The sequence below is a fragment of the Petaurus breviceps genome, unplaced genomic scaffold, assembly GCF_028583685.1.
Source record: "Petaurus breviceps papuanus isolate PSGF00001 unplaced genomic scaffold, PetGlider_PUasm1.0 90919, whole genome shotgun sequence".
NCBI classification, from domain to species: domain Eukaryota; kingdom Metazoa; phylum Chordata; class Mammalia; order Diprotodontia; family Petauridae; genus Petaurus; species Petaurus breviceps.
Genome location: NW_027187378.1, coordinates 7757554 through 7785484, shown reverse-complemented (window position 1 = coordinate 7785484; position 27931 = coordinate 7757554). Strand labels below are relative to the sequence as shown.

General features: G+C 37.5%; 1 protein-coding gene across 2 annotated transcripts in view; it reads right to left on the bottom strand.

Annotated features, from left to right (window-relative positions):
• Nucleotides 1–27931, bottom strand: part of MACROD2 (mono-ADP ribosylhydrolase 2) — a 2250628-nt gene that overhangs the window by 237772 nt on the left and 1984925 nt on the right. For both annotated transcript variants that reach the window (XM_069075441.1, XM_069075440.1), the window contains exon 9: nucleotides 6344–6425. In XM_069075441.1, the coding sequence (XP_068931542.1) occupies nucleotides 6344–6425 (82 nt within the window). The remainder of the gene's footprint in view (nucleotides 1–6343; nucleotides 6426–27931) is intronic.

Here is a 27931-nt window from a genome sequence, read left to right as displayed (position 1 = left end):
GAGAGAGAGAGAGAGAGAGAGAGAGAGAGAGAGAGAGAGATGGAAGCTTGCAAAGCTGGTTAGAGAAAAGATTAGGAGTGGAGCTTGGCAGTTCATCTAAAAGCTTCTTCTGTTCCTGCTAAAGCCTTGGAATTAATTGGAGCTCTGTAGCAACTCTTGCTTATACTAAAAGAGTAGAAGAACCCTATTTTATAATGTGAACACTCTTTGATTTCATACATACATGTTAGTATTCCTGTTGCTTCTTACTTCTGTAATTGTTTTCCCATGAGCTGTAATTTTTGACATCTAATCCATCCAACACAGAATGACAGGATTTAAATTTGTGAACATTCATGTCCTTTTTTTCCAGATTTCATCGTTCTTGACCTCTCTCTCCACAGCTGTTGATGTTCAACCAACATCTCCTGGATACTCACTCCTTGGGTTTTCATGACACTGTTCTCTCAGTTCTTCTCTTACCTATTTGGTCACTCTTTCTCAATCTCATCTGCTGCATCTTCATTCTCATTCCACAAACTGCAGGTGTCTTTCAAGATTCTGTCTTAACTCTTTTCTCTTCCCTCCCTATTCCTTTTCCCTTGCTGATTTTACCAGGTTTTATGAGCTGTTAATCTCTATTCAGGAGATAAACACAACTATATTTACAACCCACACTTCTCTTCTGAGTTTCAGTCTCTCATCACCAGTTGCCTACTGGATATTTCTTGGACATCCCATTGGTGTCTCAAACTCTTATTTTATCTCCACAGCATATCTCACATTCATTTCTTTTCTCCAAATCACATAGAGACCCTAGTTTAGCCCTCATCACCTCTCATGTAAACTTTTATAAGAACTTCTAAATTGGCTTCCCTCTTTCCAGTCTCTATCTTTGTTAGTTCATCTTCTATTTATCTTCCAAACTGATCTTTGTAAGGCACAGGTCACTTTCCAGTTCAAAAAATTTTGGTAGCTCTCTATTGCCTCTAAGAAAAACAATCCTTTGGCTTTCAAAGAACTCATATCTGACTCTAAAGTCAACAAGCTCTATGCATATCTATAAGCTCCAAACTATCATTCTGGTCTCATTTTGTATTTCTTTCACTCACATACACTACAATTCAACCTAACTGGGATAATTGCTACCATTTATATTTGCACAGTCTACTCTTCTCCATGATGCCTAGAATGTATTCCTTCCTCATCTCTGTCTCTTGGCAACATTATATCCCTTCAAAGTTCAGCACAAGTGCTATATCCTAGAAGCAGCTTTTCTTGATAATCTTAAATATTAGTATTTTCTTCTCTGAAATTACTTTGTAATGTGTTACTATATGCAGGTGTATATGCATATGTATATATGTGTATGTATATCTAGTATGTATATATGTATGTGTATAAGTGTGCGTACACCTATATCTATATACATCCCTCTCTGTCTCTGTCTCTCTTGTGCATGCTGATTTTCCCCAGGAGAGAGTAGAATATAGACTCTCTGAGGACAGAGTAGGCATCATTTCTATCTTTGTTTGTCTTGTGCATAGTAGAAACTGAATAAATGAATGTATGAGTTGGAAGGCACCTCAGGGAACATATAAACCATCCTATATCTGGCCCCAAAGTTCTTCTACTAAGTCACAAGTAGAGTCATTCTCTTCTTGAAGGTAGTCTTAGGATTTCCACTAACTTCTGTAGAGAATCATTCCTATTTTGGACAGACTCAGCAGTTTTTCCTTGTGGTAAGTCAAACCTTCCTCTCTATAGCTTCCAATCAGTTTTTCTAGTTCCCTCCTCTGGAGTCAAGAAGAACAAGTCTAATCTTTATTTCACACAACAATCCTTCAAGCACTTGAAGGATAGTTTCATAAGCACCATTTCCTTGAAGCTTTTCTTTTCTATACTAAAAGTTCTCAATTACTTCAATTGATGCTGGTTTTTATCCAGCTCTCTTGGGATCCTAATTGCCTTATTTTTGAGAATTTCTAACTCCTCAATGTCCTTCCTAAATTGTTACACTCAGAACTGAATACAATATTCCTTATATGGTCGGAACATGGTACAGTAAAAGAGTGCAATCATTTCCCTCTTTTTGAATATTAGGTTTCTCTTTGTGGTAGTTTAGGACAATCATTACAGACTGATAACCTCATCAAATGACACCCCTTCTATGAAACTTTCCCTAATCTCCTAAACTGGAAGGGCTCTCTTCCTTATCTAAGGTTCTAGCACTTTGGGCTCTCTCTCTCTCTCTTCCTTTTGCTTACATACTCATTTGGATTTTATTTAAACTGTGTGCCTGTTTATCATGCAAACTGGAATATGAACTCCAAGAGCAAAGATAGCATGTTTTATTTGCTTTGCATTCTTCTAAATGCCTAATATAGATTACATGATTCTGCTTATAATTTGTTTTTCTTATTGTTGAGCCCTATCTGACTCTTCAAGACCCCATTTGAGGTTTTCTTATCAAAGATACTGCTTTGGTTAACCATTTCCTTCTCCAGCTCATTTTACAGATGAGGAAAATGAAGCAAACAGGGTTAAGTGACTTGCCAGGGTCACACAGCTGGTAAGCATCTTAGGCCAGATTTGAAATCACAAAGATGAGTCTTCCTGAGTATGGGCCCAGCAATCTATCCACTGCCCCATCTAGCTGCCCTAAGAAACTGAAGATTTTTCTCTTATGAAGATGATATTCTGTAGGTGATATACACAATGTGTGTGTGTGTGTGTCTGTGTATATATATGCATTGTTGTTGTCTAATTCAATTAGTCACATCCTATTCTTTGTGACCCCATTTGGTGTTTTCTTGCCAAAAATACTGGTTTGCCATTTCTTTCTCCAACTCATTTTTATAGATGAAGAAACTGAGGGGGCGGTTAGGAGGCACAGTGAGTAAAGCGCTGGCCCCAAAGTAGGAAGGACCTGAGTTCGGTTCCAGCATCAGACACTTAACACAAAAAAACTAGCTGTGTAACCTTGGGCGAGTTACTTAACCACAATTGCCCTCCAAAAGGAAAAAAAAAAGAAACTGGGGCAAACAGGTCTAATTTAAGTAATTTCCCCAGGATAGCACAGCTAATAAGTGTCTGAGGCCACATTTGAACTCCGATCCTCCTAACTCCAGGGCTGGCGCTCTATCCACTGTGCCACCTAACTGCCCCATTATCAGTATTTAATAAATGCTTAATGAATTAATGAATGAAAGAAAATATTATTTGAGAAATAATACCCCCAACATTCATCAAACTTTGGGTAAACTTTGACCCAGTGATATCACTAGTAGTCATATAACCCAAAGAGTTTAAAGACAAAGGAGAAGAATGCACACATACAAAAATATTTCTAGCACTTTCAACAATAGCAAAATCGTAGGAAAAAAGTAGGTTATCAGTTGAGGGAATTGTTGAACAAACTGTGGCATAACAATGAATTATGAGATTCTATTGCAAAGTAATGAGATGTTACTGCAATGTTAAAAAAGATGAATTTAGAGAAATTTTTGAGGAAAATACTTGCATGAATTGATCCATAGAGAAATGATCAGAACCAGGAGAAAATTTTGCTTTAACCTATCATAGTGTGGGGGAAAACAACTCCAAATTGTAAATTAACACAGTGGCTAATCATTACATCAGAAGGCTGGTGATGAAGCATCTAAACAACCTCTCAGCAGAGAGTTGATTGACTAGATGTAAAGAATTGGGTATGCATTTTCAGACATGGCAAGTGTATAGATATGTTTTGCTTGTCTACATTTATTATGGCTTTACAAGGAAGGGCTTCCAAGGAGGATGAGGAAAAATGGTGACCTAACTGATAGTGAAACATTTGCAAGAAAGAGCAGCAATAAAATTAAAAATATATAGAAACAAAAAGAAATTGAGATGGGAACAAAAAAAGTGCTGCTATGCTAAATTTAATATATGTATGTGTATACACTGAGATAATATATGACTTTTAAGAAGAAACTACTTAACAGAAGTTCACATACTACCCTTTTTTGTTTTATATACTTAAATATTCATTTTTCTTGATGACATCATAATGAAAAAGAATCTTTAAAAATAGTCCATTTCTAAATTACTAGTTATAGTCTATTAGGAAGAGAAACTCTAGTTAGGACAGCAAAAAAGCCACTTTCAATAAACTAATTTACCAAAAATGTTTTAGTTATAAATTATCCATGAATTTCTGTTATCTGAACTGAATTTATATCACCTCTTTTAGCACTCAAACAATTCATTAGAGGTCTGCTTTTTCTCGTATCACATATTTAGAATTTATAAATGATTGTTGTCAATATTAAATAACTACTCCACAAATTTTGTGAATTTTTTGACATTTAGTTGTAATATATACTTAACATAAATATGCATTGGAATAATTTTATGGGCATTAGGTGGCTCTTAATTCACTGATATGCAATTGTAGCATGATTTCAATAAAATTTCACTAGCTCAAGTACTGAGATACATCTTAAAAATGAATTATAGTAGCAAGTTTCATATACTACTAATTTGTTTACATTGTTCTTAATAGATTCAAGTCTTCTAATATGGTTCATGGGTTGCATTTTTAAAATACTTAAAGGTAGAGTTAGGTTTAGTCTCTAGCTATTGGAAATAACCTTGATGGGAGGATATTTGTAAGAGTGAATAGTTCAACTGTGTTCAATTATTTAAAATTCTCACTTGTTAACATGAACACATTGGTTTTCACTTGAAAAAAAAGGTGGTAGAGAAATCCAAAATAATCCTAATCCAAGGATTCAAAGATCTGGTGATTATTCTGTGCTTCCTATCAGGCACCAGAACATTTCTTTTACAGTCTGGCAAGACAACTTTGTTGTGTTATCATGAAATCTCACAGAAGGAAACTCAAAATATAGGGTTACTACAGGTTATTTAACTGTGGCTTTCAGGGAAAATACAATATGATGAAAGCCACTATTTTGAGTATGAGATGCTGCAATTCAATTCAACTCAACATTGTTAGGAACTTATTGTGTGTTCTAAACTCTTCTAACCACTACTGTGGGCACAAAAACAAAACTCCATTTTTAAAGATACTCTAAGGAACTGGCATTCTTCCTGAGAAGCTTGCAATCTTTAAGAAAAACTTAAATAGAAGACATAATACTTGTCCTCAAGGAGTTTATGATCATGAACTTACCCTTAGTTAAGGAAATGTAACTCTCTATAGGCTACAGAAATAACTAATTCCCCCAATTTGTGGGCACTTAGGTATTTCATTTATCAATGAATAAGTTGGATGCCATTTATTTTTAAGTAAAGAAGTGAGCCTCTTCAGTGGTAGTGTGAACATATTCTGGACTGCTACATCTTTCTTCCTCTAATCTCCTTGCACTTCCTCCCATTCTACTGTTTCAGTGTGATGGACTGCTTAAGAGGGGTAAGTTTGTTCAGGCAGTCATTCATTCACTCTCCCACCTGCCAAAGTCACCGATTAAATAAAAGGCCACTTCTAATGGAAATGTAAATCTCAAAAGGATGCTGTCAGAAAAGTCTGAACCAACAATGTGCAAGTTGGCTCGAAATCTCCTGGAAGCCGCTCTTGCCACCTCTAATGAAGACACTTTGTGCAATGTTATTTTAACAGTGCAATAAAAATAACAAGGCATTAAACAAGCCAAAGATTTAAGAGGCAGGAAAAGTAATTCTGGAGGAAAAAATTTGATAGAAATAAACAGAATCTAACTAATGATACATTCAGTCAAAGTAAATCAATTACTCAAGAGTCTGCTTTCTTTAATATCCCTTAGGTTTTCTTAAGTTTTAAATAGATGTGTGACAGAAGATGAATGACTAACTTTTCCCCAAGTTTTCTGAGAAAAGGCTGGTTTCCTATATTCTCTCTCTCTCTCTCTCTCTCTCTCTCTCTCTCTCTCCCTCTCTCTTTCTCTTTCTCTCTCCCTCTCCCCCTCTCTCTCCCTCTTTCTTTCCTTCCTTCCTTCCTTCTCTCTGTCTGTCTGTATCTATCTCTGTCTGTCTCTGTCTCTATCTGTCTCTGTCTCTGTCTCTCTCTCTGTCAAATCAACTATTAAGTTCTCATTGAAAGTCTAAGTGGGTTCTAGTCCAGTAGTTAATCCCAAGTGGAACAACTCTAAAATTGTGAATGCAGTCCCAAAGAATGGAAAATTGACAAGTATAGGAATGGGGAAAAGATTGTACAAGCTGCTTGAGATGAATGTACATGGAAATTAGATATGTGATTGTTTTGAGGAGAAAAGAATCACGTTAAGGAGATGAAATGGGACAGAAACAGAGACAATGGGAAATCATATCAATTTTGTTTCTAAGTACTTATAAGCCAAGGGAAATTAATTTTTTCACATACCTATAGGGAAATATTCGCTCATTTTCTTCTTGAAAATTTTGAAGTCAACTTCCAAGAAGACACAAAAGATGATCCGGTCCATCTATAAGAAACAAGAGACATTCACAATAAAAACTTTTGTCAAAATTTAGATACTTTTTTTGAGTAAACATGACCTTGTTATGTAAACAAATTAAAAGGTTTTTTTTCTGTTGTTCATTTGTTTGTTTCTGTACTACATTCATTTTTAACATAACATCATTCATGCTTATAGCTTAATGTGATCTGAAGTAAATGTCTGCTGCTTGTGTATATGCCATCATGAGCTCTTTGGAGAAAAGGGGCTGCATAAATCTAATAAAAATAATAAATGACAAGTCACCTTGGAGCAGGCTAAAAATGAGATACAGTATTCTGACAGGGTAGGTAGCATCTCTATTTGATAGAAGAATCACATGAGAGTTGTCTAGAAGGATAACAATAAAATAAATGGGTAAGCAAAGAGCTTTTTCAGTATGCCTTTGTTGAAGAAATGTATTTCCTGAACCTCTTAGTATTGTAGAATGGCTTAAAAAGCTTTCCTGCAGTTTAATTTACATGAAGCCGTTTGCTCTCAACTTAATACACTCAGAAAGGCAACAGAAATAAAAGTTAATTAGATGACAGGGACATGAGGTCAATAAAACTTTCAATATGGCATATACCAGTTGAAAATACAAATGCAAGTGTAAAAGTAAAACATTATGTGCACAGACCCATTTTTTTAAACGAGATTTTCAATTGTGAAAGGAATTTATTTGAAAAATTCTGAGGGGGAAAAACATTGCTGCTGAGACATTGCCTGCTGAATAGCTTCTGAGTGTCTGCTTTTGAATTTGTGACCCAGTTTCATGTTCTGAAGAAGACAAAGGAGCATGCCTTTTGTATGATGTCTTAGGCTACCTAGCAGACACTAATAATCAACCAAATGATTCATCCAAAACCCAAAAGGAAAACCAAGCAAAGCTTTCTCTTGAGGAATATCAGGAAGAGTCTAATTGAAGACATATGATGCTCTACCTTTTTTATCTCCACAAGTAATTAGACATAGAGTAAAGCTGGCAAAGACCTCCAACTTCCATGGCAGTTTGGAGTAATACCAAGAGAGCTGTCTTAGTTCCAGACCATAAAACTCCACAAAAGGCCACTCCAGTGTTTGCTGTAGGTCAACGTCCATCTGGGACCTCTCAGAATTGATAACAAATGAAACAAAACCCCTTTCCCGATCCTCACTAAAGACTGAGTATTTAGCTGGACTATGAAAGCTGCTCCAAACTAGAGTGTACTTCCTGGAGCTAGTCAGTCATTCAGTAAACATTAATTATATATCTTTTATATGCCTTGCACTGTGCTAAGCACTTGAGATAAAAAGACAGGAAAGATAGTTCCTGTTCTCAACCAGCTCACAACCTAATGGGGGAGATAGCATGCAAGCAAATGTATTCAAACAAACTACATAGAGGATAAATAGGAAATAATTAAAAGATGGATGGTGATATCAATAACTAAGAAGGATTAGAAAAAGGATTCACATAGAAGATGGAATTTTATTTGGAAATGTAAGGAAGCCAGCAGGTAGGAATGAGGAGGAATAATATTCCAGGAATGGCAAACAGTCAGAGAAAATGACCATAGCCAAGAGATGGAGCATCTTTTTCATGGAATGCCAAAAAGTCTAGTGTCACTGGATCAAAGAGCATGTATTGGAGAGTGAGACGCAAGAAGACAAGGAAGGTAGAGGGGCTAGGTTATGAAAGACTTTGGATGCCAAGTAGAGGATATTGCTTTGATCCTAAAGGTGACAAGGAGCCTCTAGAGTTTATTGAGTAGGTGAGTAACATGGTTAGACTTGAGCTGTAAGAAAATCACTCTGGTGGCTGAATGAAGGGTGGATTGGAGTGGCAAGAAATTTTTTTGGACTATTGCAATAGTCCAGGTATGAGGGGATGAGGACCATATTAGAGTGTTAATGGTGTCAGAGGAGAGAAGGGGGGCATTTTTGAGAGATGTTGCAAAGATAAAATTGACAACTCTTGGAAACAGATTGGGTAAGAGTCCGGGGAGAGATTGTGAAGTAGTGAGGATGACTGCTAAGTTGCAAGACTGAAGGACTAGAGCAAAGGTGGAGAACCTACAGCCTCAAGGCTACATGTGGCCCTCTAGGACCTCAAGTATGGCCCTTTGACTGAATCCAAACTTCACAGAACAAATCCCCTTAATAAAGGATTTGTTCTGTAAGACTCGGCTTCAATCAAAAGGTGCATCCAAGGACCTAGAAGGCCACATGGCCTTGAATCTTCAGGTTCCCCAATCCTTGACTATTTTGATGACCAAAAGCTACCTACTTAATTTGGGGTTTACTGACTAGATTTCCTTCTCAAAAATCAAGTTTTAAACCTAATTCACCCTGGATTTCATGGATTGGGCAACATTAAGTCCCTGTCCAAGTATCACTTAATGGTTATTTTTTGGGCCCTCCTGGCTCAGAGTGAATGTAAATAGTAACTGTTTCTTCTTTGGTCAGCAATGCTGAGGGTCTTCCCCTCCCAGTTTGATTTTTTGTTTTGTTTTGTTAAAGGGTACATCCATCAACTCTTTTCTTTTTTTTAAATTTTTTAATTTTTTTTAAAGCAATTGGGGTTAAGTACCTTGCTCAAGGTTACACTGTTAGTTATTTCTGGGTGTGGTGCTGAGTATCTGAGCCCGGGGTTCCATCCAGGTCATCCTGACACTGGAGCTGGTGTTCTTATTTGCTGTGCTACCTGGCCGCCCCTCTCAACTCCTTTCTTAAAGAGCCCTATTTACTGAATGTTTACTGACATCAAATTTGAGGTATCTGAAAGACAGTTGGAGATGTGAGATTAGAGTACAAAAAAGATGTTAGGGAAGGATAGGGAGATTTGAAAATATTCCACATTAAGATGATAATTAAATCCATGGGAGCTGAAGACATCACCTCAGTGAAATAGTAAAGAGGACGAAGAGGAGAGGTCTCAGGACAGAATCCTGTGTCTGTGTATTCTGTTATTAGAAGGGATGATCTGGATGAGCATCGGGAAAAGGAGACTGAGAAGGAACAAAATGATAGGCAGGAGGAGAATCAGGAGAAAGTGGTGTCCTCCAAACCTAGAGATATTAGAGTATCAAGAAGAGGGACATCAGTGTCAAGAATTACAGAGATGTCAAGGAGGATGAGGATTAAGATAAGGCCATTTAATTTGGCAATTAAGACATAGTTGATGATTGTAAAGAGAGTGATTTCAGTGGAATGATGAGGTTGCAAGTGAAATTATAAGGGATTAGGAAGAAAGGAAAAGGAGAGATAAAGGAGGGACCTACTATAGAAGGCCTTTTGAAGGAATTTAATCACAAAGGGCAGAAAAGATATAAGATGATATTTAGGATGGAAGGATCAAGTGAGGGTTTTTTCAGGATGGCGTAAACATGGGGATATTTCTAAGTAGCTGATAAGAAGAGATTGAAAATAACTGATTGAGTGGGAATGATAGAGTAAGAAATCTATTGGGAGAGATGGGATGGAATGGGATCACTTCAATAAATAGAGAAGTGGGGCTTGGTAAGTCCACATCTTCATATGAGAGTTGAAGGAGGATAGAGAGGCAGAAGGCATCAGAATGATATGAGATAAGGAAGAAGGGAGAACATGGAACTTACAATGAATGATATCAACTCTTTTCTGTAAAATATGAGGCAAGGATCTCAGATAAGAGGGTAAGGCCAGGGAAGCCAGGAGAAATTTGAGGAAGGATGATGTTTGGGATAACCACTGTGGAAAGTGCGACAGTGAGTTGATAAGGGATGTATAGTAAGATTATCTTGTTGCAGTAAAGGCCTCTTTGAAGTTGTGTAACACAAATTTGCTAAACCCAGTGGCATGATTTTCTCCACCTTCATTCAGTAGTACATATATAGGAGCAAAAGCAGCTGATTTGGGTAGTGTTCTGAAATGGATACTTGACAGGGTACATTCAGCAATATAAGGTGCTAGGAAGTCCAGGGAAGAAGACAGTATAGAGTGGAACTGGTTCACCAAGGAGTTAAGATGAGGGAAAGAGGTGATGGTCTGGGTCAGAACTGAGTGGATGAGGGATGGTCATAGTGTATACAAAGAGCACATTTGGTAAGGGAAGGTAGAGGGAGAGGTAGAGAGTCAAACGTTTAGGGTCAGATAAGGGTTTTTCAAAATTCTTGAACATGGAAGTGGTGTAATTGTGGGTGAAGGGAAGATCAAATGTATGACTACATTTATAGCTGAGGTGGGTTGGAGGAGTAGGTCATGGGAAGTGAGTAGGCTGAGAAACTGAATTATTAGTGTATTTGAGGAAATGTCAATACGCATGTTGACGTCTCCTCATAAAAGGTTAAAAGCGTGGGAGGACAGAAACAAATCTGATCTAGGTAGAGAAGTCATTGAGGAAGGAAGGGTAGTAATCCAGGGGTCTGTAGACAACTCCTACCAGCATTTTGATTCGGCAATAGATAGAATTAAATACACCTCAAAAGAGGATAGGTTACTGAATGATGGAGGTAAGGGAAAAACCTGCAAGTGGCAAAGGATAGTAAGTAATATTCAGCTCCCCCCTTCAGCCAGTGAGTCAAAGAAAACTAGGTAAGGTACAGAAGTACTAGAGAGAATGGTCTTGGAGGCCATGTCACCAGATTTCTGTGTTTCAGTAATAGCTAGAAAGTGGAAGAAGTGGGATAGGAAAAGATTTAGGATGAAGGGAAGTTAATTGCCCAAGAAACAGGCATTCCAAAGAACACAATGGTTAGTGTTTGTTTGGAACTTTGAGGTTGGAGGGTTGAGGGGGGTGGAAATAGGGAATTGGGGGTTGGGTTGAGAAGTGGAGTTTGGATGATGACTTATAGGAGTTCAGAATCACTGTGACATTCAAGACATGAAGAGGTGTGAGAATGTTCATCATTCAGGGGAAACCACTCTTTTCTTCCCATAGAAGGCTATAGATTGGGCTACAGAAAAGTGAAATATAAGATGGAAGAAAGATGGTCAGATGGGAGGCCCTGTTTCACTATTTCTCTTCCCTCCAAAGACTGGAGATTATATGAGGAAATGGCTCAGTAGGATATGGATTTCCACTCCCCATTGACTTTTCTGTTTTTCTTCTCTCAAGAAATAGCTACAGCAGGAGATGGAAAGCCTGAAGTCAAAGGGAAGGTTGCTCCTTTTTGAACCAGAGGTTCTCCAAATCCTGGTTGGGAGATTAGTCTGACAGTAGGAGGTGGATATTGCCTTGTGTTGGCACAGATGGAAGTGGCTACACTGGCTTCTAACAGCCTCCCTCAGAGGACAGGCATAGCAGGAGATGGAAGCCTTTTGGTATTTGCCTTTGGACATGAAAATTTAGAAGGTACTAAGAGCCCTTGAAAGACCTTCAGCAGCAAAGATACACTGAAGACACACTGAGCTTAGCATCTAGTTATCAAGAATAATTAATTAAAATTTCCTCAAATTCCTCCAACCTACAACCTGTTGCAGCTCTTGTCTCAAGCCATAGGGACTACAAATAGTGCCTTGGAATTAAAGGGAACTCCTGCTTCCCAAGGTATAGGAATAGTGAGGAGTCCTCACCCTAACTTCCAGGGTTGAGTGATAGTGAGTCTGCAGTTGGCAAGTGTGCACAGGGAATGGAAATGATCCTGCTATATCCTAAGCTGGAATTTCCAGCATCGTTTTTCCATAGAAGTATTATTTCATATTACTGCATAGTATTATATGGCAAAGATGTTCTATGGCAAAAGACTATAAACTGGATTCATTATGTGTTAAATAGGCTTTTGTGTACTGCTTGAGAACATAACCACCACGTATAACATTGTTTCTAAGGCAGGATACATTTGAAGTTCCAAACAAGGCATTAATTCACAAACGAAGTTTTCAAAGGCTGCCCACTTCCTTCTAGGGACTGTCTAGAATGTCTTATCATAATGGTATTGAAAACAATATAATTGAAAAACATAATTTCAAGATGAATAGTATCATTTACAGGCACTATAAGGCATAAATTACATAAATTACTTTTGAACCTTGACTCCATAGCACTCCATAATGGGATAACATTCTAGTTCAGAAAGGAAAGATTTGTTTGTTCAGGCAACAGGTATTGGTTTCTGCAGAGTAGAAAAAGGATACAGGAAAAAAACAACATAATAAACTCTGCAATTTAAGGGATTTTCAGGCATGGGCAAGGATCTTGACCTCTCTGGCTTTTTCCTAACTATAAAATGAAAGGGTTAAACTAAATAATCTTGAAAGTCCCTTCCAATTCTGGACACTATGATCTCATAATTTTCCCCTCTTCTTTGAGCTCTGACTGTGAAATGCTTTTAGCTGATCCATTTTTTGGCAAGATTGATCTTATATATGTAATAAAATACTTTACTCAAATACTAAAGTGGATCTGGGATCTCCTAGATTTGCAAACCCTCTTTAATGACTTGGATTGCAATTCATCCATGTCTGTGTATCCTGAGCAAAATTGTCCATGTCCATCCAAAAGTTTGTTACAGAGAGTCTATCTAATGTTCTGGAGAAGTTCCTCACTTTCTCCCAATATCCTGATGCTACCAGCAGAGCACTCTGGATATCTACTGGCCATCCTTCTCTCTTGACATGTGGCCAGCTCATCTTCTCTTTATGTCATACAACTTCGTTATGACATCCTTTACTCCTGTTCTTCTTTGGACAACCTTGGTGTTGTATTAGATGAATAAGGTATATCTAGCTAAGGGTCAGCTTGCACCTTTTTATTTTCTTCTATGTGATGCTCATTTTTAACTTTTCAGAAGTGTGGTTTTCCAGGTCTTTATATTATATAGCAACACCAGCAAAATATTTATACTGAAAATATGGGCTTTTGCTGTTTGAGATCAGTAAAAATGATTTGTAATTTCCCATAAGCAATTCTACCTGCTCTCTTCCTCCTTTTAAACTCTGGGCCCAACTCATTCATCTCTACTGATTGTTTGAGACATACAAAGCATTGGACAAGATACCTAGGGTGTCCAGTCAGATGTATTTTGAGATCTGGGAAATAAACATTCTTTATCCAAATCCATTGAGTGTTTAAACATCTCAAGTTCTATAGTCTCTTGGGACTTAAGATGATCAACACATTATCCATAAATAAAGTCATTTGGAGGACCCCATCATTCAAAAATAATCATTTCTTGACCTACACTCTTTACTGATCTCTCCTGTGATCAGTCCTTAAAATTTAGGTGTGGATTTATTAGAAAACCTAGAACTTGAAGGAATTTGGTGGCAACTCTGACACAAAGGTCTATATAGAGAATGGCTGGGGCATTGCAGCTGGGTTGGTGTGAGGTCCAGAGCAATAGACATCTGGACAGGGTGAAGGTCCAGAGACAAGGAGAACACTGAAGTCTTATCTCAGATACATCCTTCCACTTACTGTGTGGATTAGGTATGCCATTTATCCTCACCTGTCACTAGTTTCATCATTTATAAAATTATGGGATTGACTAGATTATTTCCAAGATCACTTCTAGCTGTAAATCCTATGAAATGGGATGGATCCAGACAAGGGTTATATTAATAAATAAACTGTAATTGAGGGTGGTGATGAAGCCAGGATAGAAAGGTAGAGTGAATGAGATAGGTATTATCACTTAGAAATCACATGCTCTGGGGACTCTGACTTTTTTCATTTCAATTATCAGTCATGATCCCATATCTCTGTATTTTCCTAACTATTCTCTTCCTTATCAGAGGATACAAGTGGTTGTTTGTTTATGATCCAAGGTTTTAAGGCTACTATCTAAAGTTCATGGATGTTGGCAGGTTTTTGATACTTCATTTATAAATGCAGGGATAGAAGTATGTGACTTATACGGTCCCCCCAGCTCTAAAATTGCCCAAGTCTATGAAAATTGCTATTTCTTACCACTTGAAGAACAAACCAAGTATAAGTTCTTTTATTCTGTTTCACTGTAGACTATATAGGACAATAAACAGAACTGTGAAGAGGACATCTCAGGATAAGCAATATAAGAGGGTGTAAGACAAATAAACATAGCATACAGGATGGCTGCTAGCATAGGTTCACTCTTGATCTGGTCAGGCAGGAAAGACACTAAGAAGGGGTTAATAAGCTTATTTTATTCTAGTCTAGTTTTCTCAGAAGAGGATTGCTGACAATGGGGGGACAAACTCCTACAGCAGTCCCTAATTACCCTTTGTGCAGGGGCAGGCAAGGACAGCAAGGACAACTACCCCTATGTCTCAATGGGGTTGGTTGAGACAGGCACTACTTGTGCATCCCCTAAATTACCTCAGGCCTCAACGGGGATCATTTGAAGCTAACATAGATCCCCCCAAACCTTGATGGGGGTCAATCAAGGCATGCACAGGATTTATGCACTCAACCCTAAGGTTCCCCTTAGGTTCCCCATTCACTGATCAATGATTACCTGTTTTATAGGGGCAATAGACAAAGAAGGCACATTGCCAGCAATAGCCTCACAAGTTTACATCACCACATCCCTGTATCTCACTGCACAGTCGAAGTGGATGTTTGTATTATTTATCATTATACAATGCTGCACAAGCATGGTAGAGATGTTTTGAACCATAACTATTGGAACTCATATCTAATACCTGGGAACAAGAGTTTGTTATGGCTTATGGATCCTGGGAAATTGAACTCTAAGAAATAACAATTCACTTTACACACACTAAAATCCATCTTATTTACACTAAAAATTCACCTTATTTACAGAGGGTATAACATGGAAAGATTTAAGAAATAAGAATAACCCCTCCCCCCATACACACATACATATACACTCTTTGTTGTTTTATAAAATAATTTTCAGCTATATCTAATGTTTTGTGAACTGCAAAGGGTTATATACAAATACCATTTGGTACCAATGGTATTAGTAGTAAAACATTAGTCAGTCAATTTGACCAACATTTATTAAGCATAAACAACTGCAAGATACAATTATCTCCTGAAGCAACAAAGACAAAAAACAAAAAAGTTCCTGTTCTTGAGCAGTTTGCTATTCACTTGGGGAATCAATAATTACTAATTTACTATGGGAACATATATGTAAATAAATCAAACACACAGGATTTGATATTATTAATTTCAGTAATATTCTGGTTAAATATATTTATTAATTAAAATAATCTGGTTGAAACCGAGTTCTCTCTAGAAGTCATAAGACCATTGTCTCTAAATTTCCTTCTATCTACATTTTATGAGCTAAACCTAAAGTTATCTGCTGTACTGACTCACAAACTCTAGAGGAATAATTTTATTCAGACATTCAGAATATTTCATGTGTCTCTCTAAAAACAAAAGCTCATTAATTTTTCTCTACTGTTCTTGTTAATGTGGCTCATTCTTCAAGTGCATCTACAAAGACGGCAGTGTTAACTCAGTTCCCATGTTTATCTTCTCCTGTGATTGATGCTGGAAGAGGGCACACAGAGTTTAGGTCATGTCTTACTGAGGACAATGCTCCTTGAGTTCTGATGTAATACCCAACTCAAAGGTGTTATACTTAAATCTAAATGGTCCTGGTGATTGTCATTGACGTTTTACCAGAATGGATTAGAAAACTACCAATAGACTACTTCTAGTCTACTGGATTACAAAAATATAGACAGAATCACCTGGGCTATAAAGTAACAATTTGAATTACTCTAATATATATTTGTATAATTTGAATGATGCAATTAAATTAATCCCAGAATTCAAATCATTTTCAATTTAGACCTCATTACTTTAATTCTCCAGATATGGAGGAAGGTATATAAAATGGTTGGACCTTTCTCCTTCTAGGCACTATATCTCTATTAATGTGACTTGAAATAAAACTAGTATGTTGTCTCATACTGAACATGAAGTCCACCAAGTTTCACCTGTGCATCTTTATGAACCGCTGTTCAACCATATCTTTGCTATTTAGTTGGTTCTTTGAACCCCAAGCGTAAGAACACAATGAAAATGTGTATAATTAGGTTCAACTCAATGTTCTAGCTTATAAAAGAATCCTAATTCTGTTATCCAATGTGTTCTCTCTCTTTCATTCTCTCTCCCCTCCATTCCTTCCCTCCTTCTGTTGTGAGGAGAATAAGAGCAAGACTAAGACCTGGCTTTTAGATAATTTAAACGTGGATTTATTGATCAAGCGAGTGAGTGCCCGGAGTATACACTCAAATCAGGTAGCCCTGTACTGGGGTACAGACTGAGTTTATAAAGGTAAAAACCACAAAAAACACATTTGGGGAGGGGAGGTAGAGTAAGAAATAACATACAGATGCCAAGAACAGCCATTGGTTGGATCCATAGTTCAGGGCTAATTTGGAAAACATGGCACAAGGGTACAATGACGTGACCAGGGTCCTTCCTAGAACAGAGTGGAGGGCACAGGGGCAGTGGAATTCCCTGAACAGACTAGGGTCATGGAAGAGGTCAGAGTCATGTTCTGGGTGAAGGGTGTGGGGGACCCTGCTTGGTCAACATCTTGGGTGGAGGACCTTGCTTGGTCAGCATAGACTTGCCCCATGATCTCTATACAGGCTTGCACCATAATCCTTATACATGCTGTTGTTTCTAGGCTTACTGATTTAGGGAAGTTCTAACTTAAGAAAAGATAAAGGGCCAGGACTATGCCTTGGGTAATTGATACCCAGGACTATGCCTTTAAGCAGTTACAAGCAGTTACAGGGTTTATGATAAAAACAAAAACAACTATAAAAGGGCTTAATGATGGCTTAATGGTGGGCTCCAAATCAGGTGGCATGAGATTTGGGTTACCTTACAACACCTCTCCTACCTTTATGATATCTGCAAATATGATGAGCAGCAAGATCTTCATCCAATTTATTGGGGCAAAAAAAAAGCATTACTAGGTTCAGGGGAGATTCCTGATGTACTTCACCACAAACATCTATTTAAGCTGACATCAGTCTATTCATTACTATTCTTTGGTCTGCTCACTCAACCAGCTCAGAGTCTCCTTAATTGTACTGCTGGCTAGTTCTCAGTTACCTCACCACCAAAATGAGGGCTTGGACTAGGTGATCTCTCAGGCCTATTCCACATTTATCATTCTATGATTCCATGATTCTTTTAAACTTAGAGAGATACAGTAAGGACATTTCTAAAATGGACTCATTTACATCCCAAATAAGCACTAGAAAGATTTGGCTCTCTACAGATCCAAGAATGCTTGATTGGTAAAAAATAAATCCCTTCTCCCTTTTCCTTCATTCATAAGCATCATTAGTTTCAAGATCAAGGCTTTCTCCTAGCCTTCATTGTCCTTGCATCATGATTTTGATGCCATTCACTGTTTTTAAGTTTCCCTGTAATGTTAAGAACTGCACAGATCATATACAGATCTGTTGGCTTCGGCAAAGAATTATAATCCTTTATTTGGCACTTCAGCCTCTGTTACCATGGAAATGCCTATGGTATTTGAAATTCAGCACTTTGATTTATTTTGCTTGGGAATCTAACAGCAGAAGATGGGCTATGAATGTGAAAAGCTTTTATTTTAAAACAATTGACTGGTGCACTTTTTTTTATCCTTACACATTATAATAAAAAAGTCTGAGAAACCCATCACGTATAAAAATGGACTTTATTACATAACAACTATAGAGATTCTTATGTGGCAGCTATAGCCAAAATTTTACTTGATCATGCAAACTGGGATTAGCCACTGTGTTGCCTTCCTTTTGCATTACACTAATCATGAGTATTGACACCCTATTTACCTTGAGTCTCTTTCTGTCAATGGACTCTTTCTGCCAACACCTTTCAAGCCTTTTCAAGACCTCTTAGTTATTTTAAGTGATGTAGAATGTATTACTTTTCATCTGTTTTAATGTTTAGGCCATATGGAACCAGCCAAAGCCACAGCTGGACCAAAAGAATGCAGAATGAAATGGCTATTTGATTTGCTGTATGGCTGAGACTGATATGATTTTAGATGAATATCTCTGGATTTAGATCAAGACTAATTTAAAGTGGAATGGGCCTGGGGTGACCCACCCTAACCCTTAATCAAGCCCAGGACCAAGGAGATTGAGACAGGCATTCCAAGTTTCTCAACAGCTACACTGAGAATCTCACTCTATTTTTTTTTTTTGGCTTCTCTTTTCCCAGAGGTGGTCATTCAATAGTAGGCTCAGTTATTTGATCTGTCCTTCTGAGTTATTGTTAATGCCCTAGAAATCAAAGAAGAGAATGACAGAATTATAGAGTTTGAATTGTAGTGATCTTCTTATTCAGTGGACTCAAAACATTTTGATCATGTACCCTATCACTAAAAAAACTTTTTGAACATGCACCCCTATGGTATTTGAATTTCAGCCCTTTGATTTATTTTTCTTGGGAATCTAACAGGAGAAGATAGATAGATTGTAAATGTGAAAAGTTTTTATTTTGAAACAATTGACTCATGTGCTTCTTTATTCCTTAGACATTATAGTTTTTAAAATCTGAGGAATCCATTATATATGAAAATACATGTGTAACATATTTGTACATCACATGTATGTCTTACTAATAATTATGTAACTTGTACAAAAATATAAAAAGGGACGATACCTATGACTTTATTGGAATAGGGAACTCCCAGGGAGGAAACTTTCTCTACTAATACATATCAGCATCTTCTCTGAACCTTAGTCTTAGAGAATTGCCTAGAACACTGAGACATTAAATGACTTGTTGAGAGTCACAATATGTGTCAGAAGTGGGAATTGAGCTTTTGTGTTGGCTTCAAGGCTGACTATCCATTATGTTATAATGCCTCTTTTTTAAAAACATAAACATACATCAAAATGGGTGATAGAAAGATTAAATAATATTTGATCATAGAGTCAATAGAGAAGCATCAGAGTTTATTGGATAGGAGAGTGCCATGGTGATACTCACATTTTAGAAAAATTACTTCAGCAGCTTTATGAAAAATCGATTAGAGTGGGAGAAAGAATTCCTGCTAAGGATAGCAACTAGAAGGCTATTGCAGTAGTCCAAGAAAAAGGTAATAAAGTCCTGAACTAGGGTGGTGGCTGTGTGAGTTGAAAGTAGTAGGGATATATAAGGAGAAATTTGGGAAGGTAGAAATGATGAGACTTGGCAACTGATTAAAAGGACAGAATGGTATAAGGGAGAATGATTTGTTGGAGATGACGCATAGCTAGTAAAGAGGTCTGCAATGCAGACCCTAACTCATCCATGTCTCTTCATGAAAAGATCTGTACCAAAATCTTCTGACTCTTGCCACTAAACCATAACTACTTTTCTTTTTCTACAAGGCAGACTCATAGAGGTAACTGATGCATTGTGGGGGAAAACTTAACTTAGAATCATAGGCCCTGAGTTGAAAATCAACTTGGCCATTTCCTCAAATATAAAATGAGGGAAGCTGGACTGAAAGCCTTCAAAAAAGCCTAGGACACTTACTAGCTGTGTGATTCTGGGCAAATCATTTAACTCTATTTGCCTTATCTGAAAAAAAAAACTAGAGAAGGAAATGGAAAACTATTCCAGTACCTTTGCCAAGAAAATCCCAAAATGGGGTCTTGAGGAGTCAGATATAACTGAACAACAACAATGCACAGAACTCTGGAGAGGAAATGAATCATTCGTCTTTGCCCCCACAATCTGATCCAATGAGACAGATACTGTAATGATCAGCTACACAAATGATTTTTCTAAAATGAAAATATGTGCTCTGTTCTCCCACACTAAAAAAGATGCACTTTCATCGAAGAGTTATTTCAAGACTAAAAAGTCCTGTGTTACAGTGTTTTGCTCAACTTAGAGAAATTATTTGGGTGGCCTGGACCTTTAAGAAAACACAAAACCATTTAAATGTTGACCTTTTTTTAAAAAAGGAAAGGCAATGTCTCCACATCTCTCCTTTGATGACAACAATAGTTCATTCACAAAGTGGAAGAAGAGAAGTTTAAAGACACATTTGTTTCAGCAAGATATTCGTCAATCCGAAGATTTTGGTTTTTTGCCATATCAACATGATGACTTAAGCTCCATTAATCTTTCTCAGCTTAATACCCACTGTCCCCTAAAGAGGGTTACACAGTGATGCATGTGTGGAATATCTGAAGTTGACCTCCATTTTTCACAGTTTCCAGTCATAGGGCAGCTGACACAGCCAAGATAATCCTGTATTCAGCGATACTGTGAGAATGAATGGATTCTGATGAATGTAATTTGCTACCTCAATGACAAATGGTAATGTGTGGAGGCCCAGTATGCATGCAAATATTACTGTTAAATAAGGTCTGGTGAAGGACTATACCCTGTAAATATAGCTGATGGCCAATTTGACTGAAGTCACAGCCTTCCGGGAAGATAAGCTAACAATTTGTCCCCAGTTGCCTTTGTATCCTTTAAATGTACCTCTCCATCTGATAGCAAGAGGATGTATAGGGGAAATCTACAACAAATGAGTAGAGATTATTTTAATTAAGGTTCAGGGGTTGAGAATTCAATCTGTATCCAAGCAGATTCTGAGAGCTGAGGATGGCTGTGAGCCATACTTACATTATGACCATTACACAAACAGCAATGTGATGATGGCACTATTGATGTAAAATCAGGTTGTTATTTTAGAAACAGAATCCTTTGGTCCTAGTCTATCCCTCCCTGGTTGAATGGCCATGTGCAAGTCACTTCTCCCCAAGTTTCAGCTTCAAAAACAATGAAGGTTTAAGCCTGGCTTCTCTTCTTTCTCTGTTGGTTTCCCTTCAATATCAGGAGAAAATTAGGAAATTTACCATAAAGTTGAGCAATTTTCCTCCAAACTCCCAGAGAATTTATGGGAGGACATGAAAGAAAGTTACACGGCATAGCATGGGCAGCCATGAATAAGTTATGTCTGTAGCACTGAAAAGAACACCTATATCAATGAGGTAATGGATCCATTGGATTATTAGAGCATTTCTTCTCACATGACTGATATGAGGGTCTAATAAGAAAATAAATAGATAATTGCTTTGAATAACAAAAAGTATTATTCTTATAAATATAGGATGGTATCAAGATTTACATCAGCTAGGTCCAACCCAATTAGCTTCTGTACTTGTCAGCTAGTAATGATTACATGAATTTCAGGACACTGGTACTTGTTTAGGTCATATTATATATTCAACACAATGAGCTGTGTGAACAGGGTTGGGCCTGTTTACCACAGTTTCTTTACCAGCAATAAATAGTTTTAGTGCATCTTCTGTCACCACCAAATTCAAAATTCCTTCCTAGTTGTAATCTTTGAATGACTAAGAAGAGGTCCTAAGCAATGCTTCCTATTGAAACCACATTCCTAGAATGTGATCCAAGATCAAAACTTTCACAGATCAAAAAAAACATTCTCTGGAAAAAATAGTTGTGCTAATGTAAAGGAATGCCATACAACAACTTTTTGGTGATGCGTATTTACTTGGCGACTTCAATACATCTGTGATTTCAGTGTCGCAAATATTACCTCCAGTGGTACAAACCACAACCTATTAATACCTTCTCATTTTGTGCACCTTGGCCTATGCCTTATTATAAATTCTCCACACAAGGTCCACTCAACATGCTGGAATTTCTTGATACTGAGTAAATAGATAGGATGCAGAATTGTGGCTTGTTGGCTTGTTATTCTTCACTCTCAATATATGGCCAATCTACATCCTTTATTAGTTTTATTTGATGACTTCATTTCTGCTGTTTCTCATGGGATCACAGATTCATGAAACTGGAACCGTAAGTGTTAGAATATAATTCTCTCATTTTATAGATGAGAAAAGTGAGACCCAGAGAGATTAGATGACTTGTCTAGGGTCACACAACTTGTGTCTGAGTTAGGACTAAACGTGGGCCTTCCTGACTCCAGTCCCCACTCTCTACCTACTCTGCCCCATGGCTGCCTTAGATAGTAATATCTTGCCACCTACTCAAACCCACCATTTGCCTCTTGAATGACTCATAGCTTAAATTATTCAGAGACTGACATTTCATGACTCATATCCAAACTAATCTACCAGAATACTGATATTAGAAAGATAGGGTGTTTCAGGGAGAACCATAGAATAATTAAAATCCCTGTCCAACAGCTCAACCTCCCCCTCTCTGGTTCACTTCTAGCCTATGGAAGCAGCTGTACTAGATTGATATCAATAGCAGATGGAGCACCGGAGTACTCTTGCAGAGGAACAATCCAATTGCTATGCTTAGGCATTTCTGAAGACAGAACTGTGAGAAGATTGGGATCAATTCTGCATCATTTATTTATTGATCCTATTTACAATTAATTGACCTTGTCCTGTAACTGCTTAAGTCATGGCTCTTTGTCTCCAAACTTGGTTAAGAGATTCAGGTGACCCTTAAAATGTGCTAATTTTAGAAATTCAACTTTCCTGCTAATCACTGATTTATTCTTACTTCAAGGAACTGAGTTGACCTTAGAGGATGTGTAAACACAAAGGTTGTGGGGCCTTATATCTTTATACTACCAACTACCCTTCAAGGATGTCTGGTTTGCTGTCCAAAATTCTGAGTTACTATCTGGCACCTGGACTCAAACAATGAGCACTTCTTAGTCTCATAAGAGAAGAAGATGGAGTCATTGCTAGCCCTCATTACCAAACTTTCATCCAACCCAGTTGTTTCCTGTGCCTCAGATCTTTAAACAATTATGTTGTCCCCAATACCATGATGTCATCTACGCCGTTCTGTTCTTTGTTCTGTTCTCCCCAAAATCTAGAAAAGGGGAAATGTCCTTTTGCTCAAGGTCTTTGATATAAATGGAAGTAAACCATTGACCCACTTATTGGCAGACAGCATACCCCAGATAATAAATGTTATCTTGCTCAGAGAATGGCTTCAGTTTACCCTTTTGTTAATTTCAAATGTTACTGTTGTGTTTGTGACATCACTGAGTTTCAGCATGAGTCCCTTATCTCTCCTTTACCTTTAATTCCTATGACCTCACATCTCTTTTCCTTCCCTCCCCCACCAGTTGGTTGCCTTAAGAACAGGTGAATTAGCTTGCCCTCTTAAGAAGGCATCTTTTTTTCTCTCACTTAAAATATAAAAAGGCTTAACCCAAATGGTCAAAATCCTCACCCTAGCACTTGTTGCTGTACTGACTCACTACCTAATTGACTCCAAAAGAGGTGCTGAATAGTATTTTATCTTAGAGTCTTTTAAAGTGGATTCATTTGTCTCTTAAACACTAAAGTGGTTGTTAATTGGATTTATGGTCCATGAATGCTTATTGGGCAGGAGTGGATAGAGTGCTAGATCCAGAGTCAGGAAGACCAGGTTTGAACTCTTACTCAAATATGAACTTACTAGCTGTGTGTCTTGGCAATTTTCTTCCCTTCTCTCTGCCTCAGTTTCCTTGATGATAAACTAGAAATAATAATAACATCTATCACCTTCCATAGTTATTTTGAGGATTAAGTAAAACAATATTTGCAAAGTGCTTAGCACAATGTCTGACATATAGTAAGTGTTTATCAAATATTTCTTTCTTTCCCTGCTGTATTTTAAATCTTGTACCTAGGCAGCTGAGTGGCACAGTCAATGGAGCACTTAACCGGCAGTCAGGACAATCTGTGTTCATGTCCAGCCTTAGACACTTGCTAGCAACATGGTCCTGGGAAAGTTATTTAATCTCCATCTTCCTCTGCTTCCTCATCTATATAATGGGGATAGTAATAACACCCACCTCACAGGCTATTATGAAGATAAAATAAGATATTTATAAAGTGCTTTACAAACCTTTGTAAACCTTACAACACTATGTAAATGCTAACTGCTGGCAATTATTATTAACTTCTTTTAGGTTTAGCCTATTGGAAAAGGAAATGGCAAATGACTCCAGTATCTTTGCCAAGAGAATGTCAAATGGAATCATGAGGAGCCAGACATGGCTGAACAACAATGAGAAAGGTTTAGCCCATATGATACATGAGCAGCTAGGTGACACAGTGAATAGAGCACTGGACCTGGAGTCAGAGAGATCTGCATTCAAATTTGGCCTCAGACACTTACTAGCTGTGTGATCTGGGCAAGTCACTTGACCCTGTTTGCCTCAGATTTCTCATCTGTAAAATGAGCTGGAGAAGAAAACAGCAAACCACTCCAGGTTCTTTGCCAAAACAACCCCAAACAGGGTCATGAAGAATCAGACATGACTGAACAATAACCAAAAATATTATACATCTAACTCATCATTCATCTTCAATGTTTGTCTGAGATGATTGTACAGATGAACTAGCTGTATGGATTCTCTTTGCAACTGCATATTATAGTCTGAAGATAAGCAAAAAGTGGGTTTTTTTCTTGTTGGGAGAGTTAGGTTAATTCTTTTGAATAATTGTATATAACAGATTCTGCAACTCATCACAATGCCACCTGCATCCAGAGACCCTCAGTGGATATAGGGAAATTCTCTTCCATTTGGAATCTATGCCAGCCATCTTCATTACAAAAATAAGGACCTTTGAAAAGCATGTGTCTCCTTGTTTCATGCCTCCTTGATATTCATCAATAAGGATCTTGAAAATGGCCAAGCTGACCAGATCAGCTATGCTGAGCTACACTTTGCTTTCATCATAGATATAGGTATATCCTAACCTGAATTATTGGTAAGAGTCTGTTCATATTCACTAATGTAGCTTATCATTATCACACTGTGGAGGGGCGGGAAAGAGTTCATTTCAATCCTATTCTCCTGAATACCCCTTTTTAAAGCAACACCATGCAGAAACATAACCTAGAGAGAGCCTCATTTCTTTTCTTCAGTCTAGTTCCAGGATCATACTTTAAAAGAAGCTTTTTATTCTGATTTCAATTTTGCTGAGGAATTCTATTTTAAAAGAAACATTTAGGAAAATGGTCCACATTACATTTAAGCAGCTTCTTGTCTGTATGACCATATCAGCCAGTGATGGAAGAGAAGGAAAAAGGATAAGATTACAGTTGAGCTGTAGTAATGGAAAAGATTACACGAGACCCATAAAAAGTCCCTTTTCTGATATTTTAATTTCCTTGTCAAGAGACACTGTACATGATTCTCCTGGTTCTTTGAAGGGTACTAAGTCTGTTCTTACTTGTAACCTTGGCTATAGATTATGGTGCTTCAATCTCCAAATTACCAAAAGGAAAAATATCTCATACACACACATATGATAAAAAACCGAAACAGGAAAACCAACCACATTACCAGTGGATATACTGATGAGCTTGAGGGTATTTATATCCATTCCCATAAAAGCTTAAAGGGCATCTTTGCATTTTGAGATTGCTTCTGGGTACATAAAAATCTCAACTTTTTTTTAATAGGATGCTTCAGTGCTTTTTACAAGCCCAATTCATCTGTCATTGCTCCATGACAGCCTGACTCAGATCCTTCTTTTTTTTCTCTGGAGAAGTTAGTCTTCTGACTTTTATTCAACTCCATAAGGGAAAGTAGTCATGTATTAAAAACTGAGCATTTACTTGAACACTGAACTAGGGACTCATGGAGAAAAGCTAATTTACAAATCCATTTTGTACCAAACAAAATCGGCACCATTTCAAATGACAGGAAAGGCCAGTATGGCAATTTTATATTATGCAGCTTCTAGCTCACTAAAGCATCCAAACTTCCTTTTAACTCATACCCATATCTTGCCCTCTGTACCCTTAAGTGGAGAGGACGGTGTGCTAGTAATGGTGCCTTTGCCTTAGCACTCTTCTTCATAATTTGGAGTAGGGAGAAATGCAATAAGTGAAATAAAATTACCCTTCCAGTGATGGAACTATTGTTTATCAAGACAGCTATGTTATCTAACATTAACCCAGCTGCAACTTTCTATTGTATATTTCATGGTCCCACTCCTTCGATCATGTGACTCCTTTTACTTTCATTTGATTAGGAACATCTGCAGAGGTGGTTGTATACCAAAAAGTTAATAATTAGGTGTTTCTTGTTTTTCTGTCCACAGTAATTAAAAATTCCAAAGGAGAACTGTCACCAATTCTCACATATCATGTTATTCATGGGAGACAGTGTTTAAGTATACTACAATTACAATCCCAAGATGTCATTCTTTGATACAAAGCAACAAGAAAATTCAGGAATCACTCATATTATGGGGAAGCCATTAAATAGCAATGAAGCCATTGTCATCATTTACTAAGAAATTGGTACCAAGTACCATTCAAATAAACACCACTATGTACTCTCATTTTCCTATTTGAAAGAAAACACATTTCATTTAAGTTATGATGTGCATGCAGACTTCATTAGTGAGTTCATTAGCATAGCTTTTAAGAGCAGTTCACGAGGACAAAAACTGTTTTTCTCAAGGATGGGTCCCTGTCCATCTCCCTGTTGCTACCATGAGAGGCAATACTTCTCTTATCAAAAGGCAGAATTGGGGCATAGTAATCACTGGAAAATAATTTCATACTCAGGAGGAAATGCCACAGTGGATTCCTAGATGTATTTCACTGTATCTAAGATAATGTAGAATATCAAACTGGAATAAATATTATGTATAATCTAAATAAAAAAAATTGGGTCAAGAGGAAGACTGTTAAGAAAACCCTTTTCATTTATGGTGTCTGGCATGTAACAGATAATAAATGCTTGTTGGCTGACTGGTTGATTGGATGTACTGTACCACTTCCTCATTCGCCTTTCAGGAACCCACAGGAAAGTGATATTGTCATGGGCCCACTCTCTCACATTTTAATGCTGCATTTGAGTCTGCTTGCACCTCCAAGGTTCTCCCTTTTCCTGCACAGATGCTATTTGGAGTTCAGAACTATGTCATTGAGAGATACCACATCTTACAGAGCTTTCTAATCACCCTCTCCAGAAATGGGATTGCTCTGTGGGAATAGCAAAAGGATTAGTATGTACTTAATTTTTATCAGCTGTGTGCACTGGTTGGAGGGATGGGCCATAACACCCTACTTTAATCTTCACTCTCTCCTTATTTCCTAAATCCAGATTCAACATAGAGGCAACTTCAGTTCTCCAGGGATCTATACCTAGAGGTACCACCCAAACTGCCAAGATTCTATAAATAACACCCATAAATTGTCATTGATATGCAGCACCCACAAATACATAGATTGATTCTCCATCTCCTTCCAGACAGTTCCATCCCTTTCTAATCACTCTCAGTTTCTGACATATTACTAATGATCAAATAGTTGGATGAATGAAAATGTGTAAGCTGGGCACTGAGTTAAGTGATGGAGACAACAAATACAAATAAGAAAGACAGAAAGCCTTCAAAGTGTAGGCTTACTTTAAATAAATATTTGAGGCTTCATAAATTTGGTCTATGTGTATCCTAATTTGTGAAAGAGAAATTACAAAAAGGAAGGAGAAAGAGAGAGAGAGAGAGAAAGAGAGAGACACAGAGAGAGAGAGAAAGAGAGAGAGACAGAGACAGAGAGAGAAAGAGAGAGAGAGAGAGAAAGAGAGAGAGAGAGAGAGAGAGAGACAGACAGACAGAGACAGAGA